This window comes from Pieris rapae, chromosome Z (genome assembly GCF_905147795.1).
Source record: "Pieris rapae chromosome Z, ilPieRapa1.1, whole genome shotgun sequence".
Lineage (NCBI taxonomy): Eukaryota > Metazoa > Arthropoda > Insecta > Lepidoptera > Pieridae > Pieris > Pieris rapae.
The window spans coordinates 11,620,296-11,648,052 of NC_059534.1; the positions used below are offsets into that span (position 1 = coordinate 11,620,296).

The 27,757-nt window shown below is 33.0% G+C and overlaps 3 protein-coding genes across 5 annotated transcripts in view; 2 read left to right on the forward strand and 1 right to left on the reverse strand.

Moving 5' to 3' along the window:
* The first annotated feature begins 1,608 nt into the window (after positions 1-1,608).
* On the forward strand, positions 1,609-7,899 carry LOC110995344. 3 transcript variants are annotated; one of them, XM_022262468.2, is made up of 9 exons: positions 1,609-1,733; positions 4,302-4,434; positions 4,883-5,008; positions 5,475-5,614; positions 6,067-6,243; positions 6,467-6,504; positions 6,702-6,767; positions 7,162-7,242; positions 7,517-7,898. In XM_022262468.2, the coding sequence occupies exons 1-9, from the start codon at positions 1,668-1,670 to the stop codon at positions 7,734-7,736; spliced, it is 1,047 nt and encodes a 348-aa protein (XP_022118160.2). In that variant the 5' UTR covers positions 1,609-1,667; the 3' UTR covers positions 7,737-7,898. The 3 variants fall into 3 exon arrangements, with proteins under 3 accessions (XP_022118160.2, XP_022118169.2, XP_022118177.2); XM_022262477.2 differs by lacking the exon at positions 6,702-6,767; XM_022262485.2 differs by lacking the exons at positions 6,702-6,767; positions 7,162-7,242 and having other exon boundaries at positions 7,517-7,899.
* A 1,478-nt stretch (positions 7,900-9,377) lies between these two features.
* LOC110995338 (ER degradation-enhancing alpha-mannosidase-like protein 3) lies at positions 9,378-18,668 on the reverse strand. The gene is made up of 10 exons (XM_022262457.2): positions 18,369-18,668; positions 17,418-17,564; positions 16,247-16,399; positions 15,924-16,077; positions 15,349-15,518; positions 14,882-15,103; positions 14,049-14,214; positions 13,084-13,466; positions 11,961-12,162; positions 9,378-11,218 (listed from the first exon to the last, which is right to left on the reverse strand). Exons 1-10 carry the CDS (start codon positions 18,485-18,487, stop codon positions 10,481-10,483), a joined length of 2,454 nt encoding a protein of 817 aa, XP_022118149.2. The 5' UTR covers positions 18,488-18,668; the 3' UTR covers positions 9,378-10,480.
* A 529-nt stretch (positions 18,669-19,197) lies between these two features.
* The window catches only part of LOC110995424 (ras-associated and pleckstrin homology domains-containing protein 1), a 93,466-nt gene continuing 84,906 nt past the window's right edge, over positions 19,198-27,757 (forward strand). Inside the window, exon 1 of the mRNA XM_045633953.1 lies at positions 19,198-19,396. The gene's annotated coding sequence lies outside the window, so the exon portion shown is untranslated. The remainder of the gene's footprint in view (positions 19,397-27,757) is intronic.

Here is a 27,757-nt window from a genome sequence, read left to right on the forward strand (position 1 = left end):
TTAATAACTTGACCTGTTTTTGCTTTTACTTACAAAATGAAATCTGAATATTTGAAATGGGATTTTTCTATAGATTATGACCAAGTAAGGGTCACTCACTGACAAATCCAAGATAATTCAAAAACTTATAAACTTTCATAAGTTTTTACTCAATTCTTGACCAGTCCACGTAGATTTTATATACAGTTTCCATAAGGCATATACAAGTAATCACATATATAAATATAGTCACCCGTTTGCTATCTATAAACGGTGCAATATACGCATTCGCATAGTACAAGGTAAAGGCTTGTGATGGTAGACTAATGATACGATTCGCCAGACTGATCCGAGGAAACTTTGTTAAGGGCATAACATTCAAAACTAAGCTGATCACAATCTGTAAGACCGCAATGAAGTACTTGAATCCCGCCCCCAGGCAATCAGGTCCTGAATGAAAATAAAATATGAATATAGACTTAGACTATACATTAATGACTGTATTTTCTATTATTTTTAATTAGTGGTTGTAAATTCCACGCCACGGTTAAGTTACTTTAATAAGTTCCTATCGAAGCACCTGGATTCTGAAACCATGGGAATTTCTACTATAATCTTGAAGACTGGGAGGATTAATAAAGGCTGAACATTGACAATAAAACTATTTTTAATTTTGCTCTAGTTGAATTTCTAACAACTTTATATGAAACTAATCATGAAATGAATGTTTTGTTAAATAAATGTGACAAAGCCTTCTTAAATTTATAAATGTATCCCGTTTATAATACCTGTATTAAAATCTTTTATAATAATTACCTAGGGTGTTAGAGATAGAATATGCGGCATAGACAGTACTCACTAATCGCCAGAGCCAGGCAATAGCAAGTAAACAGGCAAGGATTGCTTCAGTCTCTGGCATACCATGATGCCTAATCACTATTGGTATTAGATGGAATTCACTGAAATTTTGTTCAGATCTAAAAGTGTTATTACATTTTACAGCTGTTGACGTATACTATACGTGACAGTTTTTGTAACTTTCATAAATAATATATTTACTACTTGAATATACCAGTGCATAGATATTATCTGTGGAAGAGGGCTATATCCGAATGGACTATTGTTTTTCCCACTTGGTTCATTAAAGCTGTTAACTAAATGTATGTACATATATGTGTGTTTGTTAAAGCCGTAAAGAAACATACATGGTAAATAAGAAAAGGCAGGCGCGGCTTGCATAGAAGTAAGAGAAACTACTGCATATATTTCTTATTTGGAAAATACGGTAATTCTCGTATATCCAGTGATCGAATCATAATACGAAACTCCGACGCCTAGTATAAAATTATTTGTTAATATTTATGATTTCATATGGCTCTAATTTTATATACAAAATTAGTTGGTAAATTATTAAATCAAACTTATTTTAATATTTAAATTATGTGGGTACCCCTAAAACCTTGCTACAAACTTAAACGCGTACCTAGCAGGAAGCATATTCTGAACAAAACATATGTATATATACTTTGTGAGTTTTAGTGGCAAATACTTATTAATATTAATATTTTAATTGATAAAAAGTATATCAATAGATTCGATAAAATTGTTTATTAATGTCGATAATAATTATCGTCCGATTAGTATTGATCGACACCTTGACCAGCGAACACGTTGAATGGTGTGCAATCATGATACTAAAGAAGGTGGCTCCTGAGCTACGTCTCGCAGCCACAATATCGGGGTGTATCACAATAGTGAGTATATAAAAACACCTATAACAAAAATCAAACATTTCTAGTACAGTATAGCTTTGTTGCGACTTGCGCATTTTGTTTCCCAACGATAATGAAATGGTTTGAACATATTTTTAGGATGGCTGAATTTATAAGGTAACATATGACTAGACTTTCATTCTTATGAATATAAATATGGTGTACTGGGAACTATGGATTGAATTTTTTAGTGTGGTGACATCATTATATGGTAGGAGATTGTAACGTTAGAAATAAAAAAATTTGGAACTGTACAAGTAACAATACTTATAACATTTCATTTATTTTATTATCCCAAGAACTGATTAATGACGAGACAAAGAGTGCCTGAATAGATAAATAGACTTATATATTAAGTTTAAACTGCATTGCGGCTGTTATACATTAAATAAACTTTGCACTGCGAAATTGGCTTATTCTTAAGAGTTTTGTGGTTTCCTTTTCAACTAAAATATAAATGAATGCGTGCTTCTTTATATTTACTAAACAAAGTTATTACACTTCGACAGTGTGCTTTGAGTGTAAAGTATTTATAATTTTTCAATAGTTCGTGGGAAAGGGAGAATTAAAATTATCAGAAGTATTTTAAAACCTCGTTTGACGGTTGGTTAACTTTCCAACTGCGAAACTCATTTAGAAAAGTTAAGTTAACGATTTTTTGAATTATTTAAATTCGAATTACTTTGAATGAGTCTTTACAGGCAGGTAGGTCTTTACAACCGACTATTTTTTTAGCTATGTACAAGGCTGAATATATGTGTCATTAGGTTTTATCGTGGTACGATTGATATTTTACACATGTATTTTATTCACTATTGAGAAATGTGGCTTCCATCGATGATATTTTTTCAGGGACAACAGTTGAAATACTCATTTGTCTACGACAGAGTAATAAGTTATAAAATTATTTGTTAACGTTAGATTTTTTATTTTAAGGAAGTCTGTTTCATATATCTTCACTCATGCAAAAATAAGTTGCGTTAGGTGATTCATTATTATTAGTAGAATAACAATTTTCACAATCAAAAACCACCCGTAAAGATGTTCTCGATGACTTGGATACGATGGTAACTAGGTGATATTTCAACTCAATAAAACCCTTTTTTTCTCAAACCGAAAGATTTGCATTCAAGCAAAATATGTCGGTGTAATGACAACAGTTACGAGATATTTTAGAAGCAACGCGTTTAATACAATATAAATAATCTTGTTTGTTATTTACTATATCTATAATGAAGAAACGCATAAGTTTATATCATAATAATACTCAGGAAGAATTAGCACCAACGTTTTTATTAATAGCTTTAGTTAAATGATACAACGTTAAACCTTACGTGAGGGTCGAATACGCCAGGCTCATTTCAGGCTCTGCCTTTGGGTTCAAGATATTCATAAATATTCATTCCAAGTCTTTCTTTAACGATTTCAGAATTATTCATAAGTCTACGTCAGTTCCCTATCTGTTTTAATCTCGTTTGATAAAATAGATAGCGATAAGTACTTACTATTCAACGATTTGCAATAGTTAACAGGTATATATTGGTCATTAATTTAAGTATTATATTTTCAATTTAGAAACGAAACATAACACAGTTTGGCTTCGATTTGTAGTATTTCATTTATATCTAAATACATTCTACCATTGATTTAATAGAAAAGGGGGTCTCGTAAGTGCGTTGCTGGGCTTTTATTGTATGCCTTTTCCTACTACTTATGTAAAATAAAACTAGAAGAATGGCTAAAAACTCAAAAATATAGTGAAATAGATAACTTGTTTCTTAATATAAAATAAGAAAATTAGGTTATTTAAAATTTGTAACTTCAGCCTTAATAATAATAATATATTGTCAAATTCACAAGATTTAAAAACTCCAGTCTAACCAATTGCAACAACTTTTTAACAACAATTTAATTCTACCTTCATTTAGTCCAATGAACAATAAAAATCAATAAACGCCTAATGGAAAAATTGGTAAAATTACAAATAAACTCTCTTTATTTTAAACTTATCTTATTTAACGTATATTTATCCAATTTCTTAATGACACTGGAAGAAAGTAGCGTTCAAGATACAAGCTAGGCCTAGTTTAAACGCTAGTGCTCATAGAAGTATAAGTATATTTATAAGGTTATATTTATATAGTATTATTTATAAGGTTTACCACAGTGAATATTGTAAATAGAATATAATGTTTATTTTGAGTCAAATAAAGAAATTTTTATTTATTATTTATTTACTAAAACCCATTTATATCTTTAAAATATTTGAAAGAAAAATTTAGAAAGTACAATTGAAATTTAGTTTGATCTAATTAAAAATGAAAAGTGTTATTCAATTTTTAATCAATTAAACATCACAAGAAATTGTATAATTTTTATGAAAAAGTTAATAATAACATTGTAGAGGAGATAAGTTTTATATAATTTATCAATGAAATTAAAATTAAAACTTATTATTTTAAAAGTTCAGATAAATTGTTTTAGTAAAGATACAACGACGATAAAGAGCCACAGGGAATTATATAGTACAATATTTCGATATATTTTCAGATAGCATCAGTAGTGAATATAGTATTAGCCGTCATAGCAATAATATTTCGATTCACATGCAGTACAGGCGCTCCCTCCTCGACGTCAGGAGCCAAAGTATTTATGACAACGTTGTACAGAGTATACATACAAGGTAACTAATTCAAAACGCGACTTATATTTTAAGTATACTAAATTAAATTTAAAATGGGCCCAAATCAGCTTTAAAATGCTGTCACCAGAATCACTTTTCAGTGGGCTTATACTTTCTCGGAGAGACAGCTTCACCTATATGCACTAAACTTGGAAAGTTTACAAACAATAAATAAAACGGGCATCTAAGGAAAGTTTTCGTTATAAGGATATAATTGATTCTAGTTGATTGAAATTTAATTGTTTGACGTAATAACACTTATTATCGTGTATAAATGAATACGCGTGAAGTGGATTTTGGCAAATTTTTTATTTAATTTAAGGCGAATTCTTTAAATCCGATGTACACTGCCAAAAGAAAGTAATTTGATTCTGATTAACAATCAACGAATAGAAAAGTACGTTTAGCATCAATCTAGCAATTTCATTACTTATTATTATTATTCCAGATGATTCCTGTACGAATTCGTTGTCCGTAGAAGACATTACAAGTTCACAAACAGTGTTCATATTGACATGCATAACATTGGCATTCGCAGTGGTCAACTTTTTTTTGGCGTCATCTCTGATTGCTTGTAAATATACCTGCTCATCTACTACACTAATACTATATGAATGAATGATGTCTATTTTTATATACGATTAAACTGAAAAGTAATGGATTTACTTAAAAATTATCACCGTCAGTAGCCGGGGGAGGCTGGTTTATATACAAGAATCTAAAAGTAGACTAATACGTCAGCTCAGAACAAGTGTTTTGGGTTTGGTTACTTTTACGAAAATAATAGTTCAATTAATAATAATTTATTATTCAGCAGCAACGACTTCACCATCTCTTGGTTTCCATAAATGTAAATACATTTTAAATGCCATCATCATTTCTTCAGGATTCATCCGACCAACTAGCCGGGAGATTCTTTCGATTGTTTTTTTTTTCTAAATCAATGCTCTACGAATGAAACAGTATATAAAAAATAAACAATAAAAGATTCCGACCATTATATGATTAGCATCCTTTTATCATTTCACATTTCATTACAGTTGTTATCAATCCAGAAAATACTTCTTGTCTAACTGTGACCGCATATTTGTATGTTGGAGTATCTTTTTCGGTTTTGATTATCGATCTTACATTGGCCACACACTTTGGGTTAGATATGACGACACTGGCTAATAGACTTGTAAGTACTTTTACCATTAATCAGGCAAACTTCTATTGAGTTCGACACCTCAACGACGTAACCGCATTTTCATTTAGGTTTAGTAGATAGATGTAAAAAATTGTATTAGATTGCCTTCATCTAAAGATTTATGAATTGTCCAATCAGATTTAATAAATTCAAGTGACTCAATTCTTGACATTTATAAGTTAACATTGTGTTACCTCAATTAATTAATGATTTTATTTCATTTGACTCATTATAATGCCATGTGAAAGTAATAAAAGGGTTTTCGCTGCAGCGGGACCTTCACTGTAATATTTTTTTATCAATAGTATATGATGCATCTGACATGCACTTAAATTTATATATGTACAGAATTATTAATCGGCAATTGAATGGCTAAATATTATTAAAGCGAATGAAGCAAGACTATGAACATTAACTAGGCTATAAAATATTTTTATTTACAGAGTAACGCCTCTGCTGGAATTGAAGAGAGGTATATGACGGATATATTACGCTTAGGGGCTTTAGTTCTCATGTCTATAACGCTCAAAGGATATATATATCATGTAGTAAACACTGTTTTATTGGTATATATTATGATATATGTAATAGAGCACCAAAAATCCGATGAAAGAAATGAGGTAAATTGATTATGTAAATTTACTAGATGTGTTAACTGTTGACCATTTTGTTAGTTCTTTGTTGGCCAAAATAACTTACCTGATGTATTGTACTAACAGCCAGCTCTTGGATTCCGATATAGGTGAGTTCTTTGATAATAGGAGCCGATAAATATATCGAATTATTCAATCTAATTACATATTAATCTGGTAATTGTGAGTAAACGAATTATTTCATTTTCAGCACAACATTCACAAACTGGGAGTTCTGAATGCGTTTGAGTAAGCATATTATGTTCATTATCTATACGATAGTATCTACATTACTAATATGTTATTTATGTTTCACACAAACCATTTTATTTAATTTTACAATTACAACTGCTTCACAAAAATATCTTAATGTCCTAAAACTTCCAGTAAAATCAAGGTAATTTTTATATTTTACAAAAAACAAATAAGAAAATTGTGTTTTCTAGTTTTCCAAGACCACGCATAGACTCTTGGCGAACGCGATCAGACAATTTTGCTGGTGATACTAGAGGGTGAGGTTAAATTAACTAGCATGTGCCCGGAACACACATTACTTAAGAATTCCAGTTCAATATATTTTCAATAAATCATATTATCTGTTAGGAGTGGTATTGGAGCCTTGTTGTTGGTATAATGAAGTGCATTTTAGGATTTTTTTACAATCTAAGGTTATATCTGCTTAGACGACTAAGTGTTTAATGGGTTCATAACTCATAAGAAAATTAAAGTGATAAGGAATAAATTAAAAAATATTTTTTTATGCCTGAAGTTTAACAATTATAATCTTTACACAATATCACATGTTTTTTACATAGAACTGCCATACTAGTCATTTCAAGACGGAATTCAAGAATCAACGCTTAGTTAATTTGTGAACACGATTTATAATTTTCGTCATATGTTCAGACAACAGCAATGGAACCGCAGTTACCAGGAAGATGAACCGCGAGGCCGAGACCGTGAAACTGCTTTAGCGGATATGTCAAAGTAAATATGGATTCAAATCAATAGATCAGTAGAATCGAATCTAACAGTTAGCGTAACAAATGTATAGGCTTTTTATTATTACAGTAATATGAAACCTATACGTTTTATATATATCCTATAGTATATCATTTAATATATACTTAAGTGCTCGATACCGCTGCATCGACATTAATCAGAATTCTTCACTCTCTTGTATATAAATATATATATATGTATTAATAATGACGCCGGTAAAGTCGTTTTAAAAACCCTAAATTTAATTCATTTATTTCAGACCCTTTGAACGTTCAGAATCATGGCTTCGCACCCAGCCCAACACGTCAAACATGAACAACCGTCCGTTCTCGTACTTAGAGGAACCGAAACGTTCACCGAAGCCACAAGCGGAGCCTAATTGGCACAGGGATTGGCCGTCGTCACCGCCAGTACCAATCCCAGATTACACACCACCAGCACGACGCCTAAAATCCGCCCTGAAACAGGGCTATCCTTAGGCCTATGTTTTACATCAAGCACTACTACGATTACTAGCACCGCCGTAGTTCTGAGTTTCGAAAGTTTGGTGTTATGTTTACGTTTAATAATAATAATAATTTAGTTATGGAAAGAATATGGTACAAAATGTTAAGGTGGTACAATCGTAAAACGTTCGCATATTCTGCCACACACAACACAATGGCGCGCAAATTTATCTTAATTTACATTTTACATTAATATTCAGAGTGTATTCTTATATTATTTGTATCGTACATATCATACTTTATTAAATTTGTATCAATTACAATGTCTCATTACTAAGTCGCTTTTTAAAGGCTCTAGTCGGAAGATCTTTTAATTATTTTGGTAATTTATTGTAAACTTTAATTGCCATACAAAAGGTGTTTTTCCGAAACAGTTCTAGATTGATTTTTGGCACAGCCAATTTCTCCCCATGTCTACTTCTTACTTCGTTTTCTACATTAGATTTAAAAATATGTATGTTTCTGTGCACGAATAAGGATATTTCTAAAATATAAATACATGGAAGAGATAAAGTTTTGAGCTTCTTAAATAAAGGTACGCAACTCTCAAGTCAGTTTGCTCCACAAATTGCTCTAATACATTTCTTTTGAGCCTTAAATACCCTATTCACTTCGACTGAATTTCCCCAAACTATAATTCCATATCTAATTATAGATGAAACATATGCATGACAAGCAGCTAATATCGTAGCATGGTTAACAGTTTCCCTTAGTCGTTTTAACATAAAAACAAAACTGTATATTTTGTTCTGTAATTTTTCAATATGTGATTTCTAACTACAAAATTTATCTATCGTTATACCTAAAAATACACACTCGTTCTTTATGTCCAGTTTATTCCTTATTGTAAGTCTATCTGTGTTTTAGAGTTATATGTCTGAAAATGGAATATCTTAGTTTTGGTCATATTTATTTGTAGATTATTTGAATTTAACTAGTTGATGGCGTCTTCTAGAGATTTAATTAAGTTGTATTTAAATATTGTTCGTTTTTGCTTTTTATTATAAGAGTAGTGTCAACAGCAAATCGTTAACAGTTCTGGTGTCAGCATCTGGGAGGTTATTTATGTGTGTTAGAAAAAGCAGTGGGGCCAAAATTTCGTTCTGGGACATTTAGATCTAGTAGTTCTCCCTTAAACTGTAACTAAAGCTAAATATTTTAGGGTTGAATAGTTGAATTATCCTAAACCTTAAGATTATTTTTGGTACCTTATTAGTATACGTAGATAATTAATTAATTACGTTATATCGAGAAGGGTCAGTTTATGCTATATTTTAGGAGAGATTTGATGATGATCCAAGGATGATAGTATAATTAAATAATTTTGCTATGCATCTTGTTTTTACACAAATTTAACGACACCCTTATTACAAATATATTGTAAAATGTTATATTTTGTTATGTTTTTTAGTGTTTCGCCACTATGCCGTCAATTGGATTCAAAAAGTTTTTTTTTTACTTTTGTATTTTAGTTTAATCTTTGTATAATATATTACTCCTTTATTGTGGTTTTTATTAATCAGACTCCTATGATGCCATCCTATGGTCCGTCGTTCGGAGAGCAAAGTGGTTGCTAACACCACTGTGCGATTCAATTCCATAATAAAACACGTATTTGGTTTGTTAACTAAATTTTTATTCATAAATAATGCATTAAAAAAAATATATTTTTTCTTGCAGACAGATTTTGTATACAACAAAATTGCAAGAAAAAATCCACAAATCTTTAAATATAAGCTTATTTATCAATCCACTAAATTATCCGTGCCCGTAGTTTAAAAAGAGCTAAATTTGAAATCATCACGGGCTCAAATAACCTTATATTTATTACCATAGGTGTTAAGTATGTACCTTGGACAATGTTTCTCAAGAAGATTGCCCAAGTCATTGATCTACTTATACCTACGACTATAATAATTGTATCAATGGCAGTACATTTTAGGGGTTTTCTATTAATAAGTATTTTTTGCTAATCATATTAGGGTAGGGAAGTAACGACACCATCGCCCACTGGTGAGAAAATTCTGGTAATAGTCGGTCTGGGTAGAGCGTCTCCACCAATAAATACAGCCTCGGTCGCGTTTCAGGAACTAACGTCTGCCATTTGTACTCGGCACCCGACCGATTTTCGTCTTTTAAAATGTATTATCCTAATTAAAAAGGTGTTGAAAGATTTTTTTATAACGTGGTATTTATTTAAAAATATAATAAATTCCCTAGTAATAGTGTAGCTGTGTCAAATGTGTACGCAAAGTATAATAAATAACGAAGTCATGGCCAGTCTACTGTATTAAATTGGGCAATCTCCTCATTAATCCTAATTAAATATACAATGATTAAAACTTGCAATATATTTAATAAAACATTACTATACATTATTATTGGAAAACAGGAATTATTAGACCATATCACAACATTTGTTTCTGAATTATTCGTGCATAAAATACAAACAATTTTACAGGTAGATTTGTGTGGGTGAAGGGAATTAAATCATTTAGACTTTATACAAAGAGAATTTTGTGATGAAATCTACCTGTAATAACGGTAATAATCTTCAACAGGCGCATTTATTTGCAGCTAACTATAAAAATATTGCAAAGTGTCTTTCAAACGAATATAAAAAGATATGTACACAGCGTGACAGGTCGGATGTACTTGAATATCAAGGCACACATTACTTCTTATTTACACACACTATATACACATTTACACAAACATCAATCGCCGTCATCCGAAGCAACTTTGCATACTTTCTCCTCTTGTTTATTGGTTAGATAGGCATCAGTTGGTTCTTCACAGTTCTTCTGGTCGTCACTCGATAGGGTGAGTTCAAATTGAGCCACCAGCTGACTCAGGACTTTCTTTAAATGGTCAAAAGATTCTTTATCTTGAACTGGTTCCAAATCTTTATCCTCACACGTGTTCTCAAATTCTTGCTTCATGGATTTAAATTCGCCGATCACTATGAATTCTTCCGGGTCATTGTTCAACGCTTCGATCAAAGCGTTTCCTTCTTTACTGAAAAGAAATACGGCTGGTATTCGTATGTCGTTCTTTCCGTCTCCGGACATCGCGAAAAGTGCTGTGCTCTCGTGTGACGAATCCTTGACGTTGTCCAGAATTATAACAAGTTGAGCATTTGTTTCTTGGATGTTTCTGACTTTTTGGGCGAACGTGCATTGACCACGTGTTGCTATAGCTATTTTTCCTTCTATTTCATGACTGTTCTCTATTTGTGAGCAGGCATCGTTTGGTATGACGTACACAGCAGTACCCATATAACGTTCGTTTCCCGTAATCTCTTTTCCGAAGAGGCCTGGGCCAGCCGGATAAATTTTCTCGTTAAATTTCACACCGGCAGCGATGACACCATTTTCCATTTCGCTTAAAGAGTTCCATTTGGACATTTCACGCATAAACGTCAATCCCTCGGCGGCGTCTTTTGCTGATTTCGCCTAGAATAAAAGAAAAACGTTAGTGTTTTTGAATATTTTGTAAGATAATAATATAATATGTAGGTGTTTTGACAAGACATTAAAAACCAGTTCAAATTATTAGTGTGTATAAAATCTATACAAATTGTTAGGTTTTTGCTTTAAAAAAAATAATAGTAAAATCCGCGAACACGCTTCTCAAGGCATGCTTCATGCTGGACTCTGATCTTGTATGGCAACCAATGATAAACAAACAGACAAACAAACAAAAATATCTTTATTCATATAGGTAAACAAGTACACTTATGAACGTAAAAAAAATTAATTGTTAATTTTACATTTACTGCCAGTTCAAGGGCGGAAGAGAAGAACTGGCAATAAACTCTCCGCCACTCTTTTTAATCGCCAAGTTTTTTCTTTTACACAACGTTTGTAAGGAGCTGCAATAAACGTCATATCAGTCTTTCCTCGTGGGTCTCACGCCCTACAAAGGGGCATTTTGCTATGCAGGGCTCTCGAAAGTTTATTAAAATTATTTGGAATATGAATTTTAGTTTTCCATTTTCTATTTTTAAATTTTCCTTCCTAAATCAGTTGTTAATATCTTTCTAAATCCTAACATTTAAGATTCCTATGCGAACAATTAAATTTTTAACAAGTGGCATAAGAATATACGAAATGCTATTCTGATGGTCCAGGCTCTCACCCGCGAACACTGCCTTAGAATAGACCCAAAGAATTAGTATGTTATAAACAAACTCACCGTATTAGTAGTATAGAGCAATTGTACCCTTCCGTCTGGCAGCGTTAAGACCGATATTCCCATATCGGACAAAGCGTGAATTTGCCTCGGATCGTTCAAAGGCAGCAGCCTCGCGGGTGGTCGGGCCGCGGACGATCCTAACATTTGTCGCATCGGACGTCGGACCTTTTCAGAATCTAGGGTTGCTGTGTTCGGGCATGTTCTAGAAGAATCAATCAAAAATCATGTCATCCGAGAAAAATTAATATGTAAATAATAATAACTAACTAAAGTACTCTGTCTCGTTTCGTTTTATCACAGCGTAAACGCAATTGATAGAGAGAAACGAAATAATTTCATTGAATTGAATAAGTTTTATAAATTTATTTATTTAAATTAATTATAAACGCAAATATTTCGAGGGAATTGTTTTTTATTGGGACGCTCTCTCTTAAGGTTATAGGAATTTAATATATTTAATACCATTTAAATTGATATTCAGAAAAATCGTAATATGGCGCGCATCTCATCCTCTGTTCTCTTTCACCTCAATATCTGGTCGTACGGTCGAACCCCGGCGCTGTACAATACATATGCATGGACACACAGTAAAAACGTGAAGAAATTGTCACGTTACTTTTCAAATATGAGAACTGTCTCGTGTTGAATTGTGTTTTGTAACAAATGTTTGTGTGTTTGATTACAAATCTCTTTTCTTATGTATAATGAAGTATTGGTATTATTATAATGCGATTAAAAAGAGTGGAGAGTTTCTTTCCACTTCAGTTCTTCTTGACCGCTATACGCCCATATCTTCCGAACTGGCAGTAAATGTCAATTTAGAATCAATTTATACTCTTTTCTGTTGACGATTATAAGTGTACTTGTTTACTTATATGAATAAAGTTATTTTGAGTTTGAGTATAAGGCAAGACTACAATAGACAGGACTAAAATAATTTTACTACTTTATTTTCTATCTACAGGCACCTATTGAATATTTTGGTACCAACCAATCTTTTATGTGTTAAAAAAATATAACGATACTATTATCACCAAAAATCAAATTTTCAAAATTAGCAACAATCCTAAATTGCCCTTCATCATGAGCAATCAAAAAACAGCTTTAACAATATTCAACTTACTTTCTAAACTTATCATCTTCATCATCCATCCGGATGTTCAAAGTCGAGTTCTTCCCATCTGTGGCAAGCCAGAGTGGAAGAAAGTGTGCCTCAGTAGTTAACACATAATCCTCCAACTTTATCGGCAAATCTTTGTCTTCCCCAAATAGCATGAACAAATATTTGAATGTCTCGGCCAGGACGAAAGAATCCATTCTATCCTCATGGAGTCTCGTCCTGACATCGTTGACAGCTGCGTAACCGCATGGCACTCTTGTGTACTGCTGCAGCGCTTTTAAAACTGTTTTGCCGACTTGGAGATAGTGGTCGTCATCTGTGGCTCGATGGAGGAAATAGGTGGATTCTAGAAATTCCGGCCGCAAAGGGTGCTGGCCCCAGTGAACCTGGAAAATTGTTCAGCCGTGTCAATAAACGATACGCTCAAGTCGATGGCAGTACTCTAAATCAAATAAATGTTTAAATCTCGTTTCTGAATAGAACCCTAATATTTAAGTTTAAGGCGAAATAGTTATTATCTAAGGGAATAATCAACTTCATTCAGTATGATAGTATTATAGGTCATGAGAAAATCTTATCTTCGACTCAACTACGGCTTTAACTAACTATTGGGGGCATATTGTTCTGGAATTAATTTTCACTTTGACTTTCCAGAAATCCTTTTATTACATTCATTTATTCACAGCGTTAAAACTATTACAAAGAAATGAAGTACACTGTGCTTAACACTAAATGTTTAACTATGGTAACAAATACTAACTATGGTTAAGCACATAAAGTTTAAATAAAATGAGGATTAAATGTATTCTTCACGAATGTACGTGTTTTCGTGATAAAAGAAAAAAGATTTTTGGCCGTTACTTTATAAAGTTGTAGCCCACAAAATCAAAATATCTTACACAAAATAATATTTTTTAAGATAACTAAATTTTTTAACTAGAATTTATCGACTCAGCCAAGTAAATTACCTGAAAATCACTGGTAAACGCCTCTGGTATGAATGTATGTCGTTGCATTACTTGGTACAGCATCTCATGAGTTTCGACGGCTGGTTTCACATCACCAAGGAGTACTTGAAGACCAGGCCAGAAGGCAAGCAGAGCATCCATGAAATTCCGCGATTGCAGATGTGGCCTGAAAGTTATTTATTTTCAAAAAGAAAGACTGGCGAATCCTCTTTTACTAAATCTACGCTGGTCATTTAAGAAACAATAGGATACTTTTATGTCTGACTAAATTATATTTAATTATTGCCTCATAAACATTTTTCTTCTTAAAAAGTTTAATAAAAGGTGATTAGTTTAGTACGTTAAGACAGATTCGATGCATCACTGTTCACTAATTTATGAAATCCCTAATTCCTCGGGAATCATCTGTGTGTCTGTTTCTTTCTTATTTAGGAAAGAGTTATGCTTTCCTTCTTATAAGCAAGAGCTGCGCAGGCATTGAATTCACATTGAGGATCACAGAAGACAATAACTACATACATATATTTCGCTAATATTTAACCAAGAATTTATCGTATGGAACAGAAGGTTTACCTACCTAACTAACCACGCACTTGAAGAGTTAACGCTGCGTTTCTGAACATTTTAAATATTAAAGAGATTTTGTAAAACCCTTTAGAAAAAATAGTGAGGCCGTCAACCTATAGGTAACCTAAGGCTGCCGATTTCCTTGCAATATCTTCCTCAATTAAGTCCATTGGTACACAATCAGGATTTGAACCTATAACCTCAGAGATGAGAGTCGCTTAAGCCATTAGACCAACACTGATTATTATACTCTACGTGTTTCTCACCTATGCATGTGTACGGCCAGCATAATAGGACCCCTGCTTATATACTTCATGACCGCATTGTAGTGTCTTATAAATCTTGCCAGATACTTTTCATCGCCTAATAAAATGTAGGCCTTCAGACAATACTCGTAGTAGGAATCAATCCCTGCGCCGACTCCGGAGTCTTTCCTCACCCAGTCACCTGAGTGGATATTTATGACTGTTCCCATGAGGTCTGATGTCCTGGAAAATTATTTGTCAATTTACACAATAAAACAAGTGTGTAGTTTGTAGTGGTGGTGGTACGGCCTATATGCAACGGGTACATCGTCTCGAACCTAAACACCATATATTTATTTCACATGATCCGTCGGTCCTTTCGCCGATTAGAAGAATATTTCTAATAAAGACGAGTCGGGGTTTTTCAAAGCTATTGCAAAGACATCCAATTGCGATCTAAATCTGCTCAATATTTTTCTTATATATACCTATGTCTTATCTTCCACAAGCCGTCCATAGCTTTATGGGCCTTTTGCTCAAATATAGGGTTGCCTGTTAGACGAGATAGTGCTGCCATCTCTAATATCATAGTTCCTGCACAAGCAGTACATGTTTCACGCGATTCTGTCATCCATCGGACACCGTGTCGAAGATTTACCTTAAAAATTAATGATCATAAACACCTTGTTTTAAGTCCCTCAGTTATTTTTTTCTGTATTGTATATACATACATATAGAGATATGGTAATTATTTTTAAAAACCTGTACTTATTTGAATTTTTTTTTTCAATTTGACAGAAAGAACCGAAAGTGTAGCTAAGAGTGAATTTGGATAATAGTTTTCATTAATAAGTTTTTAAGTGAAATACATCATGTATGTAATTACAAATTCTGAAGATAAAGATGTCCTACATTCCAATACGATTGAATTAATTACGGTAACACTTAAATTAAAAATGGGCAAAATGTGTTAATCATAATCTAAATTCAATTATTGAAATTCTTGCCAACTATTACTGCTATAAATTGTCGGTGAAATAAAATATATATATATAATACTAACTCTGCCATGAGGTATCCCAGTGGAGGTATTAAACGCTGGTAAAAGTCGTTTACCCAAATCTTCAGCTTTAGCCAATAATTCCCCATTGTACCATTGTAAAGCTGGAACTTCAGTCTTCAGAGCCATGGCCAGGACGTGGGCAGATAACAGACCTCTGAAAAATATGAAATAACAAACCAGAAAATAAAACAACAATTGAGATTGAGAAGAAATAAAAATAGGTTATCTGATGCTAATAATTGCTCAATATCTTTATTACTGTTGTTTCATCTCCTCTACCAAATCCACCATCCTAATGATATTATTACATAATTGTAACTCACCCAATCATCCTGATGTTTGTCTCAAAAACTGACACAATAATATCATGATCAAATGTTACATCACGTATGACCAGCTTTATGGCCCGACTGAATTCTGAGAAATCTCCCATAACAGCTAATGTATCCAAACTGTCTACTAATGTTAGTGAGAAACTGAAAAAGAAAAACAGTTTTTAACAAAGGAAGACATTCTGTGAAATAACTACTATTTATATATTATTTCTAAATGAACATTGTTAATATCTAACACATATGACAGAATTTATTATTCAAAAACCTACATGATAACTCTATTTAAGAAAATAAAAAAGGCAAGACATAAAAGCAATCGCCGCAGCAGCTAAAATGGTGCAAACACAGTTCTGCATCAACTTAAGTACTATCGCAATAGGGTGATCAGCCTTAACAGTGTCAACAAACACTTCATAAAAGACTATAATGATAATCTCAAGCAGACAATTTTTGTATTCATGATATTACAGAAAAAATGTATTTTATTTCAATATTTTTAAGACTTCAATAATAATTCATTTATTTAATTAATACCAAAGAGTAAACTATAATAGAATGAATTCAAATTTGGCCTTGATAGCTTACTATATCGCAATAGGTAATATCCAAGCAGTTAGGAACATACTACATACATTTGCCTTACATTCACTAAAACAGTTAAGAATCGCGATGATAAACAATATATTCATGTATTATGCCTTCCAAAAATAGGATCAAAGTCTATTTATCACTTTAAAAATATTCTTTTTTGATAGTAAGCAAAAAATCGTTAAAGTATTTTTAAAGTAGTACTAGGTTTTATCGCACAAGCTAATTAACTATACACATATGGATTTAATTTATCTATAACAAAAAACATTGTCTGTCTTCTAGTGGATATTATACCTCATATTGAATATATATTTACTAAGTGATAACTCAGTAGCTGATAGTGTGTAAACATTGTATTTAAATGTTTAACTAAACTTAACTTTAAGCAGTGGTCAATAAATTTATACTAAATTTATAGTACTAAGTAGATAAAGTAAGTTATAATTACATTTATTTAGGAAAATTATTGTAATAATAACTGATACTGTTGTATTTATATTGTACAATCTAATGCTACATCAATCAAAACATAGGTCACATTGAAAACAACCATATCACCAGTACTTACTTGCCCAAAACATCATCCATATCCCCTCGACTGGGGGTAACACCTCTCCATCTTCCCTTACAGCTAAGGGGCATTAATTCATCAGCTGGATATGCATTATCCATGTATGCATTGTAGGCATGATAAAACATAAGCCTTGATTCTTCCCTGGAAAATAATAATGCTATAACAATATCCATTTTGAAAAAATAAACATAACTGAAAAAAAAAATCTGTAAAGGGGCTTGGAATTTTAAGTAGCCAGTGTTATCTCAGGCAGCCATGGGTGGCCCTATTAATGCAACAGTATTTGTTATGTTTATATTTGTGATTTTGGCAAAGAATATGTAGGTAGGCACCACCCTTGATTATTTAAGAATGTAGTTGGTAGTCTGTAGGTTAGTTTTTAGTTTCTAGTATGCTTTGGCCAAGCTTATTAAAGTATTTGATAATTATGAAATGAACTTTTTTAAACATAATAGTATTGATTTCCTCTTATCCTTGAGAAAAGAATACTCATTTGATTAGAAATGCTGTTGTATTTCAGGGTTGTGTAATTTAAGCAGTCATTTATATCATTTTACTATATATCAAGTATATTAAATAAAATTCTATCATTTAAAATTAAAATATTAAAGTGTAGCCCAAGACTCTGGACTGTTACCATGATAATTATACAGACCTAGATTAAGATTGACAAAATGATGTATAGTTTTATGATGATTTGTTCTCATTTATGTTTTGTTAGAAATCCTATACTATTTTTTTTATTTATTTGTATTATCTGTATATACTAAAACTAAACATAACTAAATAGAAATCAGGGTCCGAATGTCAAAATAAATTAAATTTACTAATTCATTTCTTTTAATACAATTGAACTATAATAGTAATGATATAACTTTAATCATAGCATACATTTATATTCATCAGTATAACAAGAAAGTCAAGGTTTTCTATACGAGGTCTCACCTTAAGCTTATTCTTTCAGCCTTTGTCATTTTCTGCACAGTTTCCTCTTCGGTTTTCACACATATTATTGCAAATATTAAATAAATTAGAACAATACGATAACAAGTCATTATCACCATATCACAATGTTAAGTAAAAATCATAAAACGGGTATAATTTCTATATTTTAGCTTAAGGATATAAAATATAAGAAAAGTGATATTAATAACTTAAATGAAAATAATCTTTACATGGCAAATTATAAAGTGTTACACAGTCCTATAAAATGCAGAAACAAACATGTTTGCGGGTAGCCAATAGCCAATAACTATAGTTTAATTTACCAACCTGCCACCTGGCGATTGGCTATTTGCATTTGACGTCTGACATTTGAGTAATTTACAGTCAACAGTGTGTCAAAATATCTTGGCATCATTATCAAAATATTTGATTATATTCTGAAATATCTAAAAGCTAATTCATAATATATTTAATGAAATAGATGTTTAAGAAGGAAATATTTTGCATTTCATAATATTTTAAAAACATTTGAGTCACATCATGAATTAAATTTTACTGGATTTACAATATCCTTAGTCAAAACGAGATGTCACTTTTATAACATAAAACAATATAATGTATTTCACTGAATAACTAATTATATCAAATTTGTTATATAAAAACACCTGCAGAGCGCGACAGAGAGCTGTGATTGTATTTTATCTACCTAGAATTATTAGATTTATTATGTTGTACACGAGTTTGTCGCTAGGTGGCGGTATCGTGAACGTTCCCAGTGCGCAATCACAGGACATAGTTTCCAAGCTTCCGCCTACACAGTCACATAAGTTTAGTTATACCGGTTGAAACGGGAGTGACGAGTCTCTTAATCTGTAAGCGTGACCAACGTGCTTGCTTTGTGTGCGATATGATATTTATATTTTATAATGTATATTAGAATTTTCTAACTGACAAATCGTGTGACTCTTGCATAAATAAAATAAAGTGTTTGTGTATGTTGAAGTGAAACCATTCGTTTATCTTTGCCGGTGAGTATTTCTGTGTTTAAGCATGTTTAATTGTTGATAATTTCATTCATATCACTGGTATTCTACTGTTTAACGACGAGTTATAAAATAATCATTCATTTCAATGTTAAGTTTATCGAACTATTTGTGTAGTTATTTGTTCAATTTGTAAGAGCTACAGGCATATAGTAGTCGTACTATCATGGAGTGTTTCCTAATTCCTGTAGAGAGTAGTGTAGTATTGTTCATGCCTATGTCCCCTAGGTGTATCAATTACGATATTTTTCCGAAATTTCTGATTGATCTAAATCATCAACGAATATCAAACAGATGGAGACCGCAACAAAATATTAATAATGTTCAAATAATTTATTAGTACCTACGAAATGACAACAGTACTTTAATCGTTTTCTAGACCATTTCTGCTTTGAGTCAATTTCATAATATTATATTCTATTGACAAGAATACACCGTGACGAATTGAAGTGAATTACTGATAGAATATTGCAACCAGTCCTGCCTATATAATTTAGAATAATAATTTCACGGTTAATTCTATTTGAAGAAATGAAAAGTAACTGTGAAATCTATACATTAAGTGATAGAAACCAGAACCTGATAACATCACAATTCGTTTGACAATGAACGAACTGATTTAAGCCATAATCCCTTTTAGTGATCAATTGCCAATGCTTGCGACCACTCGGAGCGATATATAAAGCTACGATAACAGTTTTACTATCAAATAAACGTTCAAATTCATGTTCTCGATTTCTGATTTAACTAGTAGAATACGCTCTTTTGGGTATTGGTTTCCAATGCTCTAAGTTTGACTATTGTCTTATCACATATGTGATGTGGTGTTCGATTTTCCTAAAACATTCCGATTTACCTTTCCCAGGGCCGGATTTTGGGGGACCACAAAAAGGGAGACACCAGAAAAATTTGTTAAATTCCGAGGAATTTTTAAATAATAAAATAATTTACTTAATTTACTTTAACAATAAATTATTCATTTACCAACTCTATTGAAAGAAAACAGTTCATTTTATTTTTAAAATAATTTGGGGCAAAGGGGCATCCACTCCTGTTCGCGTCGTTCGAATCGACATCGTTGTCGCGAGGCCTCCAGACCTCTAAATCCCTGACCATACTCGTTAAAGTTAAATAGAACATTAATAATACTTCCGGGGTTTGGGTTTGTTGGGGCTCAACGTGGCTTTGTCACATGCTAGCGACTAGGCCATCACGGCTTGACACACAATAACAAATTTTAAGTTGGAATTCAATGTGTTAGCATTTGGTGGTGGGCGTACCCAAGCGGCGTGAGTGCGCTAATAAAATAGTTGCAGCAATGCGCTCACTGCCCCCGTCTAAGGTAAGGCCGTGCGCAGAACAACTCAACAGAATGTCAAAACATTTGATCTATATAATTATATTACTAGCGGATCCGACAGACGTTGTCCTGTCTACACGTCTTTAATTTCAAAATTTCAATTTTTAATAAGCCATTTTGATGAAAATTATTATTCAAATGTTATGACAATATCTAACGATCCAGCACATGGTCACACACGATATAACACAATGATAACAAAACTTTTTTTACATTTCGGGACAGACTAAAATTAAAATTCGAATATTATTTAAAATTTGACACTGCGATGGTAGCGCCGTCTGTCGGATCCAATGTAAAAGCTTCCAAAATCAACGACAACTAAAAAATTGAGAATTAATTAAAAAAACATTGTCCAGCGGACAAAATTGTGAATCTAAACCATTCCCAGATCCCCTTGAACACACACAAAAAATTTCGTCTAAATCGGTCCAGTCGTTTAGGAGGAGTTCAGTCACATACACACGCACACAAGAAATATATATATTAAGATTACTATTCAAATGTACTGGAGAACCTGGATGTTTCTGACAGAAGTCTGAAACCAGAAATTGTTTAATGCCAGTTGTGCAACAATATATTAGAATTTATTCAAAAGGTCGTTGTGATATAAAAAATATTTAACTAAATTCGCGATATTTAACAATCCAAGGCCTGCGAAGGCGATAATATTATCAATTTTTACAACGGATGTTTCGATTCCGAGGGATGTATATAAAATAATTTGGTAAATTAATTAGACTAAAATAATAAGATATGCATCACATGACATACGACGTGAGTGATTTGCTAATCAAATGGGTAATACATATAACAGTGACTAAGACAATTGAAGCCTTATTTAAATGGCGTAATATAAAATAATATGCAATTCCTTTTAAAAATTGATTTCCATATTACTGCCATGTGGCCAAGATTTTGATCCTCAGCTAGATATCACCCATCCCATCGTCATATCCGATCATTAATCAAAAAATCTTAGAGTAAACAGGAATCCTTATTTGAGTTTGGTTGAACAGCTTAAATTACGTGAAGTAATATTTTGACTAGTGTGTCTCACACATCAACTAACGGCGTAGGACAAATGCTAATAAATTCCAGAGGTGTTGCGTGACCTTAATACGGTTTATTTGTAAGTTATAAATAGTAGATATAGTATACAAAATTAGGTACAGAAACATATTAAAGTTATTACAATAAATTAGGAGAGTGGTTCAAACTGCCAAATCTGAAAATGCTATTCCAAAACAAAAACGACTTTAGATTTTAATTTTACGAATTTTTTTAAAATAAAATTAATTAAGTTAATATTTAAAACGTGTTTACAATATTCTGTATCCTTTATTTATAATCAAAATTGAAATCTCTAGTTACCAATATGAACGTATCTCAATATCCGAAATCGTTTGACGCGACGCTCCGGTCATTCACCCCATATCCTTACACTGTTGCACTATTCCTGGCTTTTATCAATATTGATTGACTTATCTCCGTAGATAGCACCATGGTGTTTTAATAGAAGAACAGTCTATTATCTAATTCTATTTATAGCAGTCGTGAAATCTGTTAAAACTGATGAATAAGGCTAGGTACAATAAATAATAGGTACTCGAGTAGCTAGATGTAGTGTTGGAAAATTTTGCCCCGAAAGCCCGTATAATAGAAACATGGTCATAGATTAAAGTCAAATAAACTGTATAGGTGTAATAAGATATAAAATATTTTCGTGTCGTTTATTAGGAATTTCGATGAACTGCAGTTCAGCCTTCAGACACCACAGTTAAACCCCTAAGTAGCTTTCTGGTGTTTTCTGTACTTTTAATTACAATTTTAGTTACTGTTAGTGTCCACGTTAATTTTCGTTTATACCCACTATAGTATCGAAGATGGATTAATAAATTTGTGAGCTTTTTCTATTATTTGAGATGAGTATACAAAGAGGCATGTTGCTTTTTTAATCCAACTATATAATATAAATTTACTTTATTTGACTCAAAACAAACATTACATTAAATATACAATATTTGCCATTACCGTGGTTAATCTTATACATGATATACTTCTATTTAAACTAGGCCTGGCCTGTATCTAAAACATTTCTTCCAGTGTCATTAAGAAATTGGTTAAGTTGTTTGCCATTAGACGTTGATTGATTTGTATTGTTTATTGGACCAATGAAGGTAGAAAATAAATTTAAGTTTTACACTGAAGTTAGTGTGAACAAGGATTTTTAAGTCATGTGGATATGAGATATGAATTAAATGTCGTTATTTAGTATGTAAACTAATACTTATTATTGAGATTTTCTATTTAAATTAAATTTTCAACAATATACTTATTATTAAGTTAAAAATTTTAAATAACCTATTTTTATATTTTTTATTAAGAAACAAGTTTTCTATGATTCTAGTAAAGATCAAAAATATTATATAGCGAGGTGCTATAACTGCTACGCAATTTTTTATGCCTATGCTAGGCATAAAAAAATTGTAAACAGAAAGTAAATGGGCCGGTAAATAAGTGCGCCTAACTGCAATAATGAGCTTTAAGTTGACCTGTTAAAGTTTACGTCATGAGTCGATTAAATTATTTTATATTTTAATACATACTAATACTATTAGATATATTCTTTCTTTTATATGTTGAATGCTCATTCAGTCCGCCGACTAACTATTTGCCACTACGAAGATAATTTTATTACAATCATAAAAGTCTTTAAGTGAAAGCTCAGTGTCGAGGGTTAAGTATGACGTTCGTCAAAGTCATTTTGACACACGGGAGTCATATGTTGCTCTGAATCTTACCCCAAATCTCAAATTGCCCACGCAAATTCAAGTCACCAGTGACGTCACTCATCGGCTTTCAAACGAGGGCTGAGTAAGGGGGCGCGCCCCTGCGTGACTCATGCGATGCACCTCTATCCGAAAATAATCTAATTTCGATGGATTTTTACGGTGTGCTCGATATGCATTTGCTTGCTTTCGGTGTTCATTTGCCCTTTATGTATAAGATAGAGAATACAGATGATTGATGACATAATTTCTTAGCAATTCGGTCAGAATGTACAAGTATTATTCACAGTGCTCTAATCTCTATACCTCAGGCGTCGAGGCAGAATACGAAACTCCACATCGACGTCCACCGGTCCACAACAGTGTTTAAGGCAGTTTCCGTGCACTCCCACTATGTGGGACCAGCTGAAGACTGAAGTATGTCGGAAGCCCTTCAAAGAAACAGCGAAAAAATGTAAAATTAATAAAACTTTTCTGTTTAGGTGCAGTTTATTAGGTCTTAATAATATGCTTCTATTGAATTTTAATTATATCACAAAAACAGAAATATAAGAATAGCCACGAAGACCACGATAGTGAGGATATATTCCCTAAACTTCGATAAGCGGCTGAAACGAACCTTGCGAGATGTGAAAAGGATGAAAATAGACGCTTTAGAACTGTTATGCTGGAGGGGAATGCTTGGGTTGGGTTTTGGCCCTAGTATCTTATAAACTATTTATATAGTTTAAGAACTCTGCATTGAGCTACGTCTGTTGTCAACAGTAGAAACTGGCATCCTTACATTCTACGGACACGAATCTCGGCATGGTAATCAGTGCCTAGAACGCCTTGCTGCCCACGGAAAGGCGGAAGTCACTAAACCGCGCGGAAGATCATCTACGCATTGGACTGACCAGATCAAGTCTGCTGTAGGAGCTTCACTCAATAAGTGTAGCAGTATGACCTCAACTAGGCAACGGTGGCGAAACGTCTTGAAGTCGTCACATCGGCCCCTTCTAATAATACGACTACGTAACGATCACGACCGCTCTAGCAAGAGTGTTTTGGATAAAAAGAAGAATAGTAAATTTCAGGCTGTATGATGGAATTATAAGATAAGTTAATCCGGTCACCTAGAATTAAAAAAATATCATTTTATATTTAATCGACAATTATATCGACTGTCTCTTTCTCTTTATGTCCTATAATCCCTAGGTGGGGCAGAGGGCGTCCACAGCGAGCCATTTCTTCTCGCTGTTTCAGTTTCTTGAATCGTTGTTTTTCAGGCAAGCAGGAGATTAGCCCACTGTGCCCTAATCTGATAGTGGGGCTGCCACTTTAAAGCTTCCAGACAAGCTCGGTTTTATGCGGGTTACCTCCCTAGTGAGTAGATTCTGTTTTAAGGCGCAGAATGCTCGCCTTTTGCCCTGCATCCTTAGCTCAGCTGCAGCTCTAGGTAGTGGGCACGCGGAAGCGTGGCTGCAGCAGGTCCCAGGGTGGACGACTAGGACGTGGATGACTCGGACTGGCCGGGGTTCTGCTTACATTAGTGTTCCACTACATAACACAGCAGATGGTTTTATTTGGCTTTTTATAGGCAATGCTGACCTCACTTCATCAGCGATTCCCACCAACACCATCCCCAACTTCCCACCCCAAATCGACTGTACTGATGTAATTATCAGTTATCATCTCACATCAGTACAGTTAAGTCTGGGATTGTGTAACACCCGATAATATAAGGTTCGGCGTTTTTGTATGATTTTTTACTTATTGGCAAACGATCAGGAGACTCACTTGACGTTAAGAGATTCGGCTGCCTATGGCCAGTGTCATTGCCAATAGTTACACTCTTTTCTTGAAGGACCCAATTTCAATTTGTTCTTGAAACATTGGTTTCGCGCGTTACAATAGAGTTCCCGTGCTGCATTGTAGATAACTTATATAAAATTGTATTATAGATTTTATGTCGGAAGCGTCGCGTGCGTCCTCCCTACACCCAGGGGGAAGTTTGTCAGCCATTTATTATGGCACAACTCGGCAAACGGAGAACTATATACACGTGATACACGGATGACATGTTTTCAGTACATTTATAACAATTCTTTTAGAAAAAGGAGTACAAAATTATGTTTTACTCAGAAGATTTAATAATAATGATTATGATTTGTTCACATTGTCGTTCGTAGAGTTTTAAAGCTCTAAATAAATAAGAAAAATATTAATTTGCCGAATCGCTATTTCATTAGCCCCTCCTATCGCTAGGAATGTTTAATGAAAGAAGAAAGAAACGTTTTTTGATGATTTCATATGAAATGATTCATTCATGGCATAATGATTCCAGAATCTTGGTTTTATCTTGTGACAAATACTTGGCGTTTGCAAATAGTGGCGGAATGTTTCTTAAATTGATAACTGACTGAAGAATATCCATTTAATTTTTTTCATACTTATTAGTATAAATAAATGTTATTTTTTATATGGAAACGGTCTTAATGCGTGGTTTCCGTATTGAATTTGGACGTACAATTTGCAAACGGATATAGTCAATGGTGACATAAAAACCCAATTATTAATGTCAAAGTGACCATTGGCCTGTTATTCGCGATATAAATTAATATCATCGCGTGATACCGGATGTTGAGCCGATCAGTCACAGCTGACATAATGTCCTATTTCCGGTCGGGTCACGGGTTCAATCCCGATAGCGAGGCGCCTCTTTATTGCCAATGCGCACCTGGACACAGATAAATATCATTTTAAAGTTATTTCTGAACACAAACTGTTTTATACCAATAACTTGATTCCCCCAGCGGCTTACTACTTTTATACAAACATACTTCTTCTATTAAATCGGAGTTAGGTGAAACTTTAGGTAATATATTTTATGGTAACACAAAAGTTACTGTTTAGCAATTTAATGTCAGTAGGCTACTTGACAACATTTTAAAAGGCATTCCAGATGCATATCTATAGAACCTATATAAATTTTTATTTACATTCTGTTAATTGTATCAAGTATTAATAATTTATAATTTCAAAAGGCTTTTCACATAAATCAGAAGTTAAACTCCAAGACGCTACAAGTGGTATGTGAAGAGGTTATTAATAAGCATGCTTCGTTATTGTCGATTCTCACTCTATTGTGGCACGTGAGTGTCGTATAAAAATAAATAGTCAATATAATGGCATGTTTCTCTGGCATTGAGAGTGTCCATGGGCGGCGGTATCAATAAACATCAGTTGAGCCTCCTGCCCCTTTGTCCCCTGTTCTATAAAAAAAATATGTTTTAAACGGATTTCTCTCAATATTTTTTTTCATATAGTCATATTGTTTTAAATAGTACGATCATACAGTAAACATTATTTATTTCCGTGACAATATATGAAAAGTATGTACACTGAGCTATGAATAATGTAACTTATGGTTTAATCACTAATGATTCGCTATGGTCATATAGAAAGGAAAACACGTTGAGTTGTTCGGCGCTGATTACTCATTGAAATGTAATCAATTCTAGGATTCATCCACGACTCAGATAAAATTACGCAAACACAAGATAAAGTATTGTTTAAAGTATTGAAAATATTCGTGATAAGAGGTCGCTTTAATATTCTTCGATTAACATATGAATGGTTAAAAGTGTAACAATAGAAAATGGGAAATATATACACGAAGGAACAGTTCCGTTGAGCAAGGCGAGTGCCTACAGCGAAGTGTGTAGCTAGTACAAGTAAATATGTAGTACTGTTTTTAGGTTGAGCAAACATTTGTTCTTCTTTGTGTGCGTATTATAATTTTTGTGGAAGTTACCATGTCGTTAACAAGTATTCTCTTCGTTGTATAGTGTATTTTTCCATCGTAACATGATGTTATAATTTAGTTTTTTGTAATAGACAAGTAGGTAATCTGCCCCCTGTTGCTTCCACACGGCGTCGATGACGACGACGGTTTCCTTCACAACTGTTAACTATGCGCACAAAAAGAAAGTCGATTGGTGCACAGTCGGAGTTACAACCTAAGCTTCACGGATGAGAGTCACACAGTGAAGCTATCATCTAGGGCCTAGTATACGTGGACTTAATATACTTTTTGTATATGCTAAGAAGATAGGGGATCCTAATTCCATAGTATTAAATATGAGTTAGGATGTTTTTAGAATTCAAATGTCGTAACCATGGTAACAAGACAGTGGGGAAATGCTCTTCTAA